Here is a 13,515-nt window from a genome sequence, read left to right as displayed (position 1 = left end):
TTTTTTTCAAGGGGGGGGGGCTCCCCCCTCCAACACTCTCACTGATGCGCATTTAAAGGCCCAGCTCGATGAAAATGTGCACGTCGGCCCTCAAACTCGGCGGACGTAAATGATTGCAGCCGCAGTCTTCGTACGACGCTCGGGAAGTCGTCCCAGCGCTCAAAAGGTGCTCACGACAGTCGCAACAGAGGAGAGCGCCTCGTTGTCGGGGGGGGGGGCGACTACCCGGTGGGCGGGGGTTTGAGCTCAAGCGGCCACGGGTGTCATGGGCGTACTCGGCCTCTCGCCCGACGACGGCTGCGCGGGTGTATTGACTTGTCATTTGTTGATGGCATCCATCGCCGTTCTGGTTGCCCCCCCCCCCCGATACTTTCACACCCAAAGGCTTTTTATTCGATGACTTTCTCTTCCGTGTCAATGCCCCCCCCCCCACTTCCTGCGTGGCTTTTCTTCCCAAAATTTGGAGTTTTGGTTTGTTGTTGCTTTCCAACGTCGTCCGTTTGGTGGCGCTGTTGTGACGTCACAGTTCCACCGCGCGCCGCAAGGCTGGCGGGGGCTCGCACACCTTCACGCGTTCACGCACGCGCGCTCTCGCTCGCTGGCTGGCTGGCTGGCTGGCTGCTCGCCCCTCACGCCGTCCCTCGGGCATCCTGCAGGGGTTGGGGTTGGGGGTGGAGGGGGGGGGGGGGGCTGCGAGTGCGCAGTGCGGCCGGCCCAGGGGAGTGGTTCCGGTCCTGGCCGTCGCGCGCACAAATTGGACTAATGGGGCTGCTGCGGACGTCCGCCCGACGTCCGCCTGCCCGCCGGCTGCTGCCGCTGGCGGCGGCTTGGCTGCTCGTCGCCGGCCGAGGTGAGCTGCTGCTGCTGCTGCCGCCGCCGAGGGGGTGGGGGGGGGGGTCGAAAAGTCGAACGCTTTTGTACGTCGTCGGCCTCGGGCGGCAGGTGACCGCCCTGGGATCTTAATCCGCCTTGAGCCGCCTCCGCTCACCTGCCGGAACGCGCCGTCGGGCACCCGCACAAAGGTTTTTGCTTTATTTCTTATTTTGCTACTCGGACGTCGACGTCATCGCGGCATTCAAATTGTCGCGCGAGCGCGCGTGCGGGGCCCGAAAGCCCACGAAATGTGATGAATGGACAGGCGCGTGCACGAGGCGCTGACCGATCGCCGCTGAAAGAGGCGGAAAAAAAAGGGGGGGGGGCACGCCCATCTGCCCCCGGAAGGCTTTCGGTGGTGGCGTGTTCGAAGCGGACCTTCTTGCCCCCCCCCCATCGTCATCTTGAAACAGAAGCGACCTTGAGAGGAGATCAGGATTTCATTAGCAACCTTTCAAAATAAGGCGCGCGCGGGGGGGGGGGGGGGGGGTTCTTCACAAAAGAAGAAAGAAGCTGGCCAGCGTCTTTGCAAAAGTCCTCTTTGGCTCTGGCAAGTCGAAGGCAACTTTTCAAACGACAATGAAAAATTTGTGAAAAACGAAGCGAGGAGCTGCACTTTGGTGCTTTAATGATGAAAAGCGACAGCAAGGACGCAAGATGTGTTCACAAAAGTCGGGGAAAAAGACAACTGCGGCGTCCGCCTTTGCCACCAAAAGATGAGCCGCGCGACGACGACGACGACATCCCGCATCGGCCCTTTGAACGCACCCCCCCCCCCCAAAAAAAAAAAGACGGCCATCTTGCCGTTCGGCCATTTTGTTTGGCCTTATCCAGTTTGAGGAACTCTGCGCCGTTTGTTGACGTTTGCATGCGTTCGACGAACGGCGTCGACGTCAAGCGTGCGATTAAAAAAAAATGGAGCTCAGAAGCGACTGGCACCTTTAGCGTGTGCTAGCTTTGACGGCTAATAACGGAGGCTAACGGCAGCGTGCACGGTGCAGCGACGCTCTTTCGATTTGTCCGTCGTTGGTAAAAATGCCGCCGAAGACGTCGACGAGGTCGTCCATCTGAGAAAACGAATCTTTTGCCATCAACGATTAGCAATTAGCCAGACGCCGCTTCCGTTTGTGCGTCGTCAAACACACACGAGACAAAAGACACCATTTTGGGTGTGTGTACGTTTTCCTTGTATCCGTGACTGCGTTTGGGTTAGCGTGCGTGCGTGCGAGGAAGCCACGCCGGCAGCTTTCCAATGGCGCCATCTTGTGCGTCACAGAGGTCAGAGAACGCAGTGACGTTCCGATCCGATCGGTCTCAGGGTGGCGGTGACGTCCGTTGTCCGAAGATGAAAGCGCTGCCCGGGCAAGGCGACCGGGCCGGAACGTTTGCGAGGACGAACGGACCCGTCGTTGGCCCCCCCAGGCCACTGTTTGAGCACGATGTCCGCTGCGCTCGTTTCTCAGTCTGCCGACGTCCTCGTCGTTTCTCTTGTTGTCCCGCCCGGCGGTGTCGTGTCACGCGGGCTTGTCGGAACCCTCCGGACGCGCAAAAACCCGGGCTCGGGGGAACAACGGCGTTCCAAACGGCGAGCAGATTAGCGTTATTCCCGCCTTGGGAATCGTCAATTAGCGGCAGACGTTTCGCTGGGATTTTCCGCACCGACGAGGACTTTGACGTGGACTCCATCCGGCTTCAGCTCAGCGTGCGGGTTCTACTCCTGAGACTGTGAGTTGGTCAGATATCCCTGCTCAATCAACCGTCCGGAAGTGGAAGTGGAAGTGGAAGCGGGAGGGGGAGTCTCCAATGAAGGACCCTCGGGGGTCGCGCGGTTGAGGGGACGATTCCAGTCGGGAGGATTCTGAGCCTCGGACTCTTTTGTTCTGTCGATGGGGAGAAGCGAGCAGGTCGCGATTTGATGGTCCGGGCGGGGGCCACGATATGAAGACGTCGTCTTCGCCAAGGTGGAGGAAGGACAACGGGCGAAGGGAGAGGAGGCAGACGCCGACGACCCATCCTGGCTTCTGCCGCAGGACGCGAGGTTTTCTTCTTGGGTCCTGGACTCCTCCCCCTTTCCTTGCCTTTCTTTTGTCATCTTTTCACCTCTTCAAGCCCCCCCCCCCCCCCGCCATTTTTGTCCTTCTCCCGCCTGGCAAAATGGATTATTGACGGCTGCTCTTGTCTTGCCCCCCCCCCCCCCCCGTCAGCCGCATCCTCGTCTTCCTCTCGCTTCCTCCTCGTTCACTCGCCATCCGAGGAAATCGCCGGGGACGCCGCGTCCGGGTCGGCCTGCCCTACTTTGGCGGGATGGAAAACAAGCCAAGCGATGACGGACGGAGAGGAAGGCGGGCAAAAAAGCGCACGCTGCAATCTCCCTCGCGCTGACTGAGACTTTGTTTGCATTTGAATTTCAAGGGGCGGCCTCGCAGTTCCGAGGTCCCGGGTTCGATCCCGCCTCCGCCGATGTGCGGGCGCTCCGTTTTCCTCCCGCATCCCCAAAACGTGCTGGCATTTATTGGAGATTGACAACCACCCCCCCCCCCCCCCCCCAGGTGTGATCGTGAGCGCGAACGGTTGCCAGTCTCTCCGCGATTGATCGGTTTGAGGGGGTTCCGGCACTCCCGCGACGTACGACGCTTCTCATTTTTGGACATTTATTGTCGTGAACATTTTATGTGGCTTTTCCATATCAGCTGATCAGTAACGTTAAAGGCACTTTTATTTATTTATTTTGTGGGGGGGGGGGACGCACGTCCTCATTTAGAAACTTTTCGGGTGGCGATTTTCACGACGCGATGCCGTCATCGGTGACTCGCCGCCGCCGTCGCCCGCAGTTGGGGTTTGAGATCGGGCCGGCCCGCAGATTTCTGCCCGTCTGGTTTTGGGGCTCACGCGCCGCTTTGAGCTTTTTTGTAACGTCGATCATTTCTAAAAGCAAAACACGGTCAGCTCAATCCTTTCGGGCGGGACAACGGCAGCGCCCCCGCGTGTCAAATGTCAACCTCAACGTTAGTGAGGACTAAAAGGACCCCGACATGTAAATTGCTGAATTTCCGATGTCGCACTTTCAGCTTGTTTCAAAGTCAAACGTGCTTGGTTGGCTTCCTGAAAATGTTGCGCAGCCGAACCACAAAATCAGAAGACAAATGCCAACCATAGCTGTCCCCCCCCCGCAATTTGCCGCTCCAGATGACCTCTGGTGACCCTGAACACAGCACGAGTCTGCGGGGGGGGGTTTCCGACGTGCGGCCGTCTCGGTCTCCGTCGTCCTCGTGCGCGTTTTGAGCGAATGAAAACATCTGCTGGCGCTCGCGTGGTTTCCCTCTCAAATCGGCTTGTTTTTGTTCCCGTTGTGCCGCTGAGCCTTTTTTTTTTTTTTTTTTTTTTTTGCATTTAAAGGCATTATCCCTTTTTTATTTATTTAGTTATTTCTTTTTTTTTGCGCGTGTGTTTTAGGGTTAGCTTTCCATGTGTGTTCGGGCAGGCGTGACAGGAAGTTGCGATCACGTCGTCCAAGTCTTCACGCAGTGATGATTTGAGAAAAAAGCGGCCGGACTTCGCCAGAGTTTTCTCAGACTTGTGAGCGAAGATTTGAGATGCGCAATTCGTTCAGCTTTTTGGCAGACAGTCAAGAATCCCCCCGCCCCGAAAAAAAAAAAAAAAAAAAAACGCTTCCAGCCACGCCTGAAAATTAAAACGAAAATGCCGAGAATCAAATGCAACAGCAACGCTTTGCTTTCATGCTAACAAGCCATCCAAAATGCCATAGACAGGCTAACAAGTCATCGGTGTTGAGGTGTCGTGACCCCCATTAAGCGAGCAGATATTTCAACACAAACGGTGGCGCAACACACAAATACAGACATTCATTCTGATCATACTTCCGATTTTCAGTAACTTGAAGCGCTCGGATTTATTTCAAATGAACGCATCCTGCCCACGCCCCGACCACCGTCATCGCTCATCCTCACAAGGGTCGTGGAGCCAATCCCGGCTGGCAACCATTTGCGCTCACGCTTTGAGCTTCCCACGTCGGCGCCGTGCAAGTGACCCGTTTCGCCCGCAAAGTGCCGCAGAGTCGTTTTTAACGGGTGTTTTTTCCTTCAAGGACAAAAAGACTCCAGGTCCGGCCTCACGGGCCACCGTATGAAGGGATCGTCGGCGGGAGGTCGCCGCGGTTACGCTTCGCCCGGGCCAGCAAATCATGCGCCGTCTCCTTTTTCTTTTCTTTTTTTATTTTTTTTTTAATTTTCCCTCCCTCCATCTGTCACACAAAAGCCGTCAAATCTCTTTTTAATTTTGCGGACACGCCGCGCTCGTGTAGCCGAGGCGCTCGGCCAATCAAAGCGGCGTCACGGGTGCACGGAGAAAAGCCGGGCGGACGGACGGGAATCGGGTCGCGAGGACGAGGACGCCGACGGGGAAAGTGGCGGGCGGGCGAAAGCCGAAGCGTCTTCTTGAAAGGACACGATCTGACATTTTTCATCTCAGTTGGGATTATTGAAATGATTTGGATTTTACAAATGCACGGATTGAAAAGTTGTCAGCGGTCGACGGGGGGGGTGGGGGGCGACCAAAACCACGCTTGGTGCGGTTTTGGACGGGATGTCCACTGACGCAAAAAAAAAAAAAAAAAAGAAAGAAAAAGGAGCCCAACTGCTGGGACGTTTTGACCCTTTTGAAAGGGGCAATCGGGCCCGGCCGGGGCCTGAGCTCGTCAGAACCGAACGCAGGCGGCCGAGCGACTCTTCCCCCAAATGGAATTTTGCATCCATAAATGACGCTTTTGTCGGCGTCCGCCGACCGGAGAGGAGGCCCTCGGCGAAACGCCAAACGGTCCAGAGGCTGCCGGTTGCTGGTTTTCGCCCGCTTCTCTCGCGAGTGTTGAGCCAGACCCCGTTGGCACAGCCGCCTCCCGGTTTTGAGGACCTGGAGGTGAGAATGTGAGGGCTTCTGGTGACCAGTTCTGGGCGTACTCAGCCTCTCGCCCAGAATCATCTCGTGTCGGCTCCCCGAGTGAGGATGAGCGGGTCGGAAGACGGACGGGATGCGGAGCCGCATCGCTTCCATCCGTCCCGTTTGGGTCTGGAGCGCCAGCACGATCCAGTCCTCCAAGACTTCCCCGAGCGCTTCGAAACGTCGGCTTGCTGCAAATGCGTTTCCAGATGGATTCGAATCGACAGTGGGCCAATTACGGCGCCGTAATTGGCCTCTAATCGACGTCAACGGCTGAACGCTTGGAAATATTTGACGCCTTTGCTCGGTTGACTTCTGAGTGTCCCGCCGGGGCGGGAGCGTAACCCTCCTTCAACCTGATTTTGGAAATTTGACACAAATCGTCGGTGTATTAATAAAATATCGTCCCATTGGTGTCCCCCGTCTGCCTGCCCAGGCGTCGGCGCTCAGCGGGTTCGCGTGGACGACGAGCTGGAGGCCTACCCGGACGAGTCGGTGGACCTGCGCTGCCAGTTCGTTGACGGCGGAGGCAAAACCAAACTCAACCAGGTACGCCTCCCGCGACGCGCCCGCCCGCCCGCCCGCCTCCGCCAGACCTTCACGCTCTGCCGCCAGGTTTCGTGGATCTGGGAGCCCGCCGAGGGCCAGCGGGACAACATCGCCGTCTACCATCCCGTCTACGGCCAGAGTTTCCCCAACTTGTCCTTCAAGGACCGCGTGGTCTTCCTGCACAACAACCCCGAGAACCCGTCCATCCGCATCTCCCGCCTGCGCATGTCCGACGCCGGCCGCTTCACCTGCGAGTACGCCACCTACCCGCTGGGCAACAAGCAAGGCACCACCACGCTCGTCATGCTGGGTGAGTGCACGCGGAGAAGGCTCGCTGTGACTTCCGCTAACAACCCAGGCGAAACGTAGCGCCCCCCCGATCAATCGCATCCACGTTTTTGTCTTTTCAACATGGCTGCCAAGAAGCGGCGTGCCAGAAGGCCCCGTCGCGGCCGGCCGGGCGAGCGCGTGCAAGGAACCATCTCTCATCCCTGGCATTTTGTCGCCCTCCTCAGCCAAACCCAAAAACTCCGCCAACGTGGTGACGGCGCAGGCGGGCACCAAGGCGGCGGTGGTGGCGCAGTGCCAGGCGGCCGACGCCAAGCCGGCGGCGACCATCAGGTGGCTGGCGTCGGTGGGCGGCGACCACACCACCAGCAGCAGCGACGGACCCGACGGCACCGTCACGGTGCGCAGCGAGTACCGGCTGGCGCCCACGCCGGCCGACCACGGCCGGGAGGTCACGTGCGTGGTGGACCAGCGCACCCAGGACAAGACCTGGACCCAAATTCTCAGGCTCTCCGTGGAGTGTAAGCAACCGAGCCGCGGCTAACGATTAGCGTTGGGACGGAGCAATCCGGCAGATCCGTCCGACTGATTTTTCGACCGAATTTCACACAAACAAGCTCCAAATTGATCAGGATTCAGTTCCCAGTTTGGTCCAGCAAATATTCCCGTCGGAAAAGGACCGCAAAGTTGCGGTCGGTCGGCAATTAAACATTTCACGTCCTGCGCTCGCTCGCGGCTGCAAATTGCCCCGAACTTGCGGCGTCACGGCGCTCGGCGGGCGAGGCCCCGCCCACCGTACTACGGATGGCGACCCAAAGCCGGTCGCTGAAATACTTGATTAGAAGATGAAAAGTTTCAAGTGAATTTGGGGAAACTCGAGAGTTTATTTTCCATCCAGTCCGTTTTGTGAAGTGACAATTCACTGAAACCTTTTGCCAAATATTGGCAGAACAAGCGAGTTCCGGAATTTGCGGATCTGCGGACGTTACTTCCGAGTCACTTTTCCAAATTGTGGCCCGTCGAAACTCATTTGGGGGTTAGAACAAGACAAGGTGATGGCCGCACGCGCACGAACTCCAAACCGGAACGAAAACTTTGCCGGGCACAAAAGTTCCAAAAGTAATGGTTCGGAACAATTCAGGGTTTTCTGACTTTTCGTGGATTTTCCTGGCCCGGCGCCGACGGAAAATGTGCTCTCCCCCGCAGACCCCCCCTCCGTCTCCATCCAGGGCTACGACCACAACTGGTACGTGGGCCGCTCGGACGCCGCGTTGGTCTGCACGGCCGACGGCAACCCGCAGCCGACCGCCGTCACCTGGACCGCGTAAGACCCTCCGCTCGCTGCCAAATTTGGCTTTTCGTTCCATTCTATTGTTTGGATCGTTGAGTGAGTTCAGTGAATTATTTTCCAGATGTTACGATGAGGGTGGGGATGATCGCCCCCCCCCCCCCCAAAAAAAAAAAAAAAAAAAACCAAGAAAACAAACGCGGCAGACGCGCGTTGATGACGGCAACGTCGGCAACAGATCAGCGGGCGTCTGACCGGTTGTCCCTTGCTCCCCTCCAGGGCGTCGGGTCCGCTGCCGGACTCGGTGCGGGTAGACGGCAACAAGCTGACGGTGAGGAAGGTGGACGACGCCGTCAACACCACCTTCATCTGCGAGGTCCAGAACAAGCACGGCGCCGCCAAGGACCAGATCACCACCCTCGTCGTGGGTGAGTCGGCCGGCGGACGCTTGCGTAAAAAGGGCGAGACCCGTTGCGGGGAGGACGTGCAAACGCCGGCTGGGTTTCGAGCTGCATAAATTGCGGGAGCTGCATGAAAATGAGTCATTGGGGGGGGGGCAAATGAAATTCGACCATCTTCACGCCTCTTCTCTGCGGCCCGACGTTGGACTCGCGCCAGCTGTTTTTCCTGGAGAGCCGAAACTTTGTTCTGCTAAACGTCGCACGAAAGCGGTGGCGTCTTGTGTCGCGGCGTTCATGTTAAACGCTTGCGTTTAACAGTAAGAACTCATTGAAAGAGTACAAAGTGTAGATTTGGAATTGCCATCGCGATATTTGCCACAACAACCGCACGAAGGGCCAAAGGCCAGTCGAGCAGAGGAAGAATTTGCTTGCAATCGTCCTTTTGACTCGAGGAAAAACAGGCCCTCGTGAGGATAAGCGGCCGTTCGTGCGGACTACTTTGCGTCTTGCGGCCGTTTGGGTCGACTTTCGCTTAATCCTGCATCCCGTTTTGAGCGGATCCTGACCTGCCGTAGTTGAGCTTTTTCCACTTTTTATCGCTGACGATCCTCCTCCTGCCGCTCTTCCCCACTCAGACTCAGAAATGAGTCACGCCAGCCACCGCAAGCCGGATGGATGGATGGATGGATGGAACCGGAAAGGAGAGAAAGTGGCCCGGCGGGGCTAATGGCTGCTTTTGTCGATCGGCGCTTCGACAGCTGAGCTCCGGATTCCAACGGCTGCTGGGCAAAAAGAGCCAAAATCCAGGCGACGCCGACGCACGCAGAGAGCGACCCGGATGATGTTGTGTTGGGGGGGGGCTGCCGCAAGCAAAAGCGCACCGCGGTGGCGAGCGCGCTCGGCGGAAGTCGGATTCCCGCCCGCTCTTTTGGGCCCTCCCGATTGCGACTGGCTGACTTTTGCTCGAGCTCAGCGAGGTCCGACGTCTCCCCTTCCGCAACTTGTTGTGTTCTCCCTCCCGACTGGCGTCCATCCCTCACGTAACGCCCGCTTTGCTAACGTCATCCGTGCCCCCGCCGAACTTGACCAGGGTCCGCTCGCGTTTAACCGACCTCCCCCATCTGCACGTCGCTAGCCTCGTTTTGACCGTCAGCCCGGCGTCCGTCTCCGTCGAACGGCAAACCGCTTCACATCCGAACAGCCGCCGTCTGGCGTCTGCCGGGGAGGATCCAACAGTTGGATCCGGCGCTTGAGGGGCGGGGAGAAGGACCAACGACGGCGCCTTAGATGTTTTGGTCTCGGAACGTAAAGCTCGTGGCGTTCTGGAAACATTTGGACCGGTGACATGTTTCCTGTTGGTGGAGATGGTCCGAGTTGTGCCCCTGTGGTGGTTTTTGTGCGGGTTTTGCCCGTTAGCTTTGTGTTGTGCGGTCACTTTTCTCTTTTGCGACTTTTCACTGTCTTGCAGATGAAAACAATCACGGTGGCCGCAAGGAAGCGCCGGCATCATCCCGTGAAATAAAAAAAAAAAAAAAAAAAAATCCCTTTCTGAGCTAGCGTCCGGCCCGAGTTGCCGATTTGGGGGTGCGGTCCAGTCGGCCCGACCTGTGGACAACTCCGAGTTGAACGGGGGGCAACCGGACTCGTCCTGTTTATTGGGAGACGTTGGCCCTACAATCCAAAAGCTTTCTTGCGACCGATGTCTTTACGTATCGGGTCCGTGGGTGGCGGGCGAGCGTCTCGCCAAGCCACCCGCGTCGGGGTCGTCCGCAAAATCCGAATGCGACAAAACGGGAGGAGTCCGCTTGCTGCAATTCAGCTCGTGCAGAACCGCTCCGCCCGACCCTTGGGCGGATTGCGGCCCGCTCAAAAGACGGCGAGCGTCGCTACTTCCTTAACTGCCGCCATCCAACTTCCTGTCTCTTCTCCTCCATCTTCCTTCCGACACCTCCATCCTCTCTGCAGAAGCCTTAGAGGAACAGTCCAGTACCGGCGTAGTGGCGGGCGCCGTGATCGGATCCCTCCTGGCGCTGCTCTTGGTCGCCGCGCTGGTGGCCGTGCTGGTGACCCACGCCCGCCGCCGGCGGGGCGCCGACACGGCGGCGGGGGCCGGCGGCGACCGCGTCGACTACGGCAACAAGGCCCGTCTCCTCTTCGGCGGCGAGGGCAAGAACAACAACGGGCCGGCGTGCACGTACCGCGACGGCTGCGACAACGCCGGCACTCTGACGGAGAAGGCCGAGCGCTTCCAGCGCCACCGTCGCCGCCCCGCCAAGCCCTGCGCCCACGACGTCCTCCTGGACCAAGCGGAGAGGAGGAAGTTTGACGACAGCCCGGAGGAGGACGAGCGCTACGACCGATTCCAGGGCGGGAAGGCGCTCCCGCCGGCCTATCGCGGCGGGGACGACGTGTACCTGGGCGACGACATGGAGTCCCAGCGGGACGGCTCCGTCATTTCCCGGACGGCCATTTACGTGTGAGACGGCGGCGGCGGCATCCCGCGAAGCCCGTCGGATGGAACTCGGACACGCCGCAACACGTCCGTCCGTCCGTCTGTCCGCGCGTGAACGGACGAGCGCTTCGTCGTTTCCAAATGGACGTCGCCTGTCGTCGTGTCGTCGTTCCTCGAGCTTTGCGAGCGCTCGCGGGACTCGGTTCCGCGTGTGGCCCGAAGCGGACGAAAGCCTTTCCCTCTTGGCTTCTTTTGAGCGTGCGTGCTGCGGTGTGAATGGCGGCGCCGGGGACGCCGGTCGCACGACTCGACTCCGCTCACGTTTAAGTCGCCCGTTTTCGGACTTCGGACCGAGACCTGACAAAAGCGTCGACTTGACCTCGACCCGACCACTCTTGTGCGTCCTCAAACCTGTCTGTGCCGTTTGCGCAACATCTCACGAAAGATTCATACGTTCGGACGGAGCGATGACCTTTAGGATCCAATCGGACGGATGAGAATGGCAGCTACAGCTAAAAGATAAAAGACGCGACAAAAAGGTGCCTTAAAACGCGTCAAACGCCGCCCTCTCCCGGACGGGCGGCTAAGCTACGTCAAGGCCGCGGCTGGTTCGTTCCACTTGCGAAATGGCCGTCCAATCCGGGAGATCGGGTCGTCCCTTGTGATTGGCTCCCCCTGGTCACGTGTCATTCTGCGGGCGGCGTCTCAAACGGGAACCATTTTTCCAAATATGAGCTCAAAGCGCCACCTTGTGGTGTCACCTTCTGGTCTGATCTGGTTGTCGTGCGAAAGGAAACGTTCGCCATTTGTCAGCCTTCCAAACATTTGATTGATGTATTTACATGCTACCTCTTTATTATTTGTGTTCCGAACAAATTCCACAATCATTTTTTTCAAGGAAACATCCCAGGATCCAGTTGGATGCAATCAAATTACGTGAAAGCATCATTAGTTGAAATAGTTCCACCGACCCGGTTCCATTTTCAAGAGGCGAACTCGTAGCTTTCCGCAAGTGGCGGCACGTTGGCCTCGCACTTCTGAGGTCTCGGGTTCAATCCCGCCCCCGCCCGTGTGGAGTTTGCGTGGGTTTTTCTCCGGGCGGGCGCTGCGGTTTCCTCCCGGATCCCAAAAACGTGCAACATCAATCGGACGCTCTCGATTGCCCCCTCGGTGTGACCGTGAGTGCGGCCGTTTGTCTCAATGTGCCCGTCGACGGCCGGGATAAGCTCCGGCGCTCCCTGCGACCTTCGTGAGGATAAGCGGCATAGAAAATGGACGGATGAGCATTTCCAAAGTCTCCATTCTGACTTTGAATTGAGTGTGCTTGAAACCCGAAGGTTCAGACCGGACCGGACCGGACCGGACCTGGAGGTGATCAGAGGCGCCTAAAACGGTGGCGAGTCCAATTTAACGTGCGTTTGAATGTGACGCATCTGTCGCTAGAGGGTGTGCGCACTTGTGCAAGCACAGTCATTCCTTTGGAGTGTCCCTCTTACAAATCAAGTCGATAATGATCTCGCTCTTGCACAAAACGTTGGCTTTTGAAAAGGGGTGTGTCGACTTATGTCCACTGTGTTGGCCTTCTTCTCTCCTGCGCGCTTCAAGTGAAAGAAGGCAGTGAGAGGATCGCGAGGGAAAGAACGAGGCCTCTCGCGAACGCGCGTCGAACATGCGAAGCCGACACGTGGCGATTGGGGCCGACGGCCGTTTCGTATTTGTGTGGTTTGCGTATTGCTGTTTCCGCCGCTGTCGTCGTGTTTCACGTGTTCTTTGAATGTACGCCAAATGTATTTGCGGAGCGTCACAACCGCGACACCTTTGGGAATTTTGCCTTTCTCGTTGGATTTCTTGATGAGTCGTGAAATTGGAAAAAGGAAAAAAAGAAAAAAAAAGTGTCACGTGACGTGTTTCGCTTGTTGGAGTAAAAAAAAAAAAAAAAACGACAAAAAAGTGGGCCACGTGGCTCCTTCCAAAGTTTTTCAGGCTTTTTGCTTGATGTTGTGGTTTGCCGTTGCCATAGCGACCACCCGAAAGGTTGATTTTTCTGGCCTGCTTCTTGTCCAAAAATAAAATGTGATCATCAGCAAGCGCTTGTGCTCTGTGGCGTGCGTGGGAAGGTCTAAAGGTCTAAAGGAAGTCCAGATGGTTCGGCTCAACGGCCGTTGACTGTTCCTCGTCGTCATCCGGAAGGTTCCGCTGAGACGTCATCGCCGTTTGTGCTGTCGGAGGCTTCTTTGACGCCAGCTCAGAAGACCAAACAAAACTCAAGCGAGTTGTGGGGAGCCGGTCATTCGTTTGGCTCCGGCGCCTTCCGGGTCAGTGACGAACGTCGGGGGCCGAGCGCACCTGAATTTTTTTGCAGCTGCCGAGTTGTGCGAAAAAAAATTTATGAGCCGAAGAATTTGCATGCAAACGTGGGCACCAAAAGTCTTCCGAAAAATGAAATCATCAAGTAGCCAAATAGCTCCGAAATTGCCGAGAGCCGAAAATCCCTTGGATCTCGTCGGCCGTCGGAGCCGCTTTGGGGGCCGGGCGTCTTTCGGGTCAACTCCTTCGCCGGGGATCATTTTCAGAGGCGTTCCTTTGACGGTTCTCCATCTTTTCTACACTGGGCGCAAAGGAAAGAGCCAGCACCGACGGGCCGGTCGGTGCCTTTCGCTGCCGTCGACAGCGCCACCCGCTGGTGAGGAGCGACGAGGAACCATTCCCGA

The 13,515-nt window shown here is 57.6% G+C and overlaps 1 protein-coding gene across 1 annotated transcript; it reads left to right on the top strand.

Annotated features, from left to right (window-relative positions):
• The first annotated feature begins 658 nt into the window (after window positions 1-658).
• On the top strand, window positions 659-11,978 carry pvrl2l (PVR cell adhesion molecule related 2 like). The gene is made up of 7 exons (XM_061823732.1): window positions 659-850; window positions 6,263-6,375; window positions 6,442-6,685; window positions 6,891-7,184; window positions 7,870-7,987; window positions 8,231-8,379; window positions 10,318-11,978. Exons 1-7 carry the CDS (start codon window positions 763-765, stop codon window positions 10,830-10,832), a joined length of 1,521 nt encoding a protein of 506 aa, XP_061679716.1. The 5' UTR covers window positions 659-762; the 3' UTR covers window positions 10,833-11,978.
• The last annotated feature ends 1,537 nt before the right edge of the window (window positions 11,979-13,515 follow it).

This window comes from Syngnathoides biaculeatus, chromosome 1 (assembly GCF_019802595.1).
Source record: "Syngnathoides biaculeatus isolate LvHL_M chromosome 1, ASM1980259v1, whole genome shotgun sequence".
Classification (NCBI taxonomy): domain Eukaryota; kingdom Metazoa; phylum Chordata; class Actinopteri; order Syngnathiformes; family Syngnathidae; genus Syngnathoides; species Syngnathoides biaculeatus.
Note: the sequence above shows the minus strand (reverse complement) of the source record. Positions and strands in the feature narration are given on the sequence as shown.

Excerpts from the sequence above, each read along its gene's own strand:
- pvrl2l (XM_061823732.1), top strand. The coding sequence starts at position 763 with ATGGGGCTGCTGCGGACGTCCGCCCGACGTCCGCCTGCCCGCCGGCTG. Across the intron at positions 851-6,262 it reads GCTGCTCGTCGCCGGCCGAG|GCGTCGGCGCTCAGCGGGTT; the intron begins GTGAGCTGCTGC and ends CTGCCTGCCCAG. Across the intron at positions 8,380-10,317 it reads GATCACCACCCTCGTCGTGG|AAGCCTTAGAGGAACAGTCC; the intron begins GTGAGTCGGCCG and ends TCCTCTCTGCAG.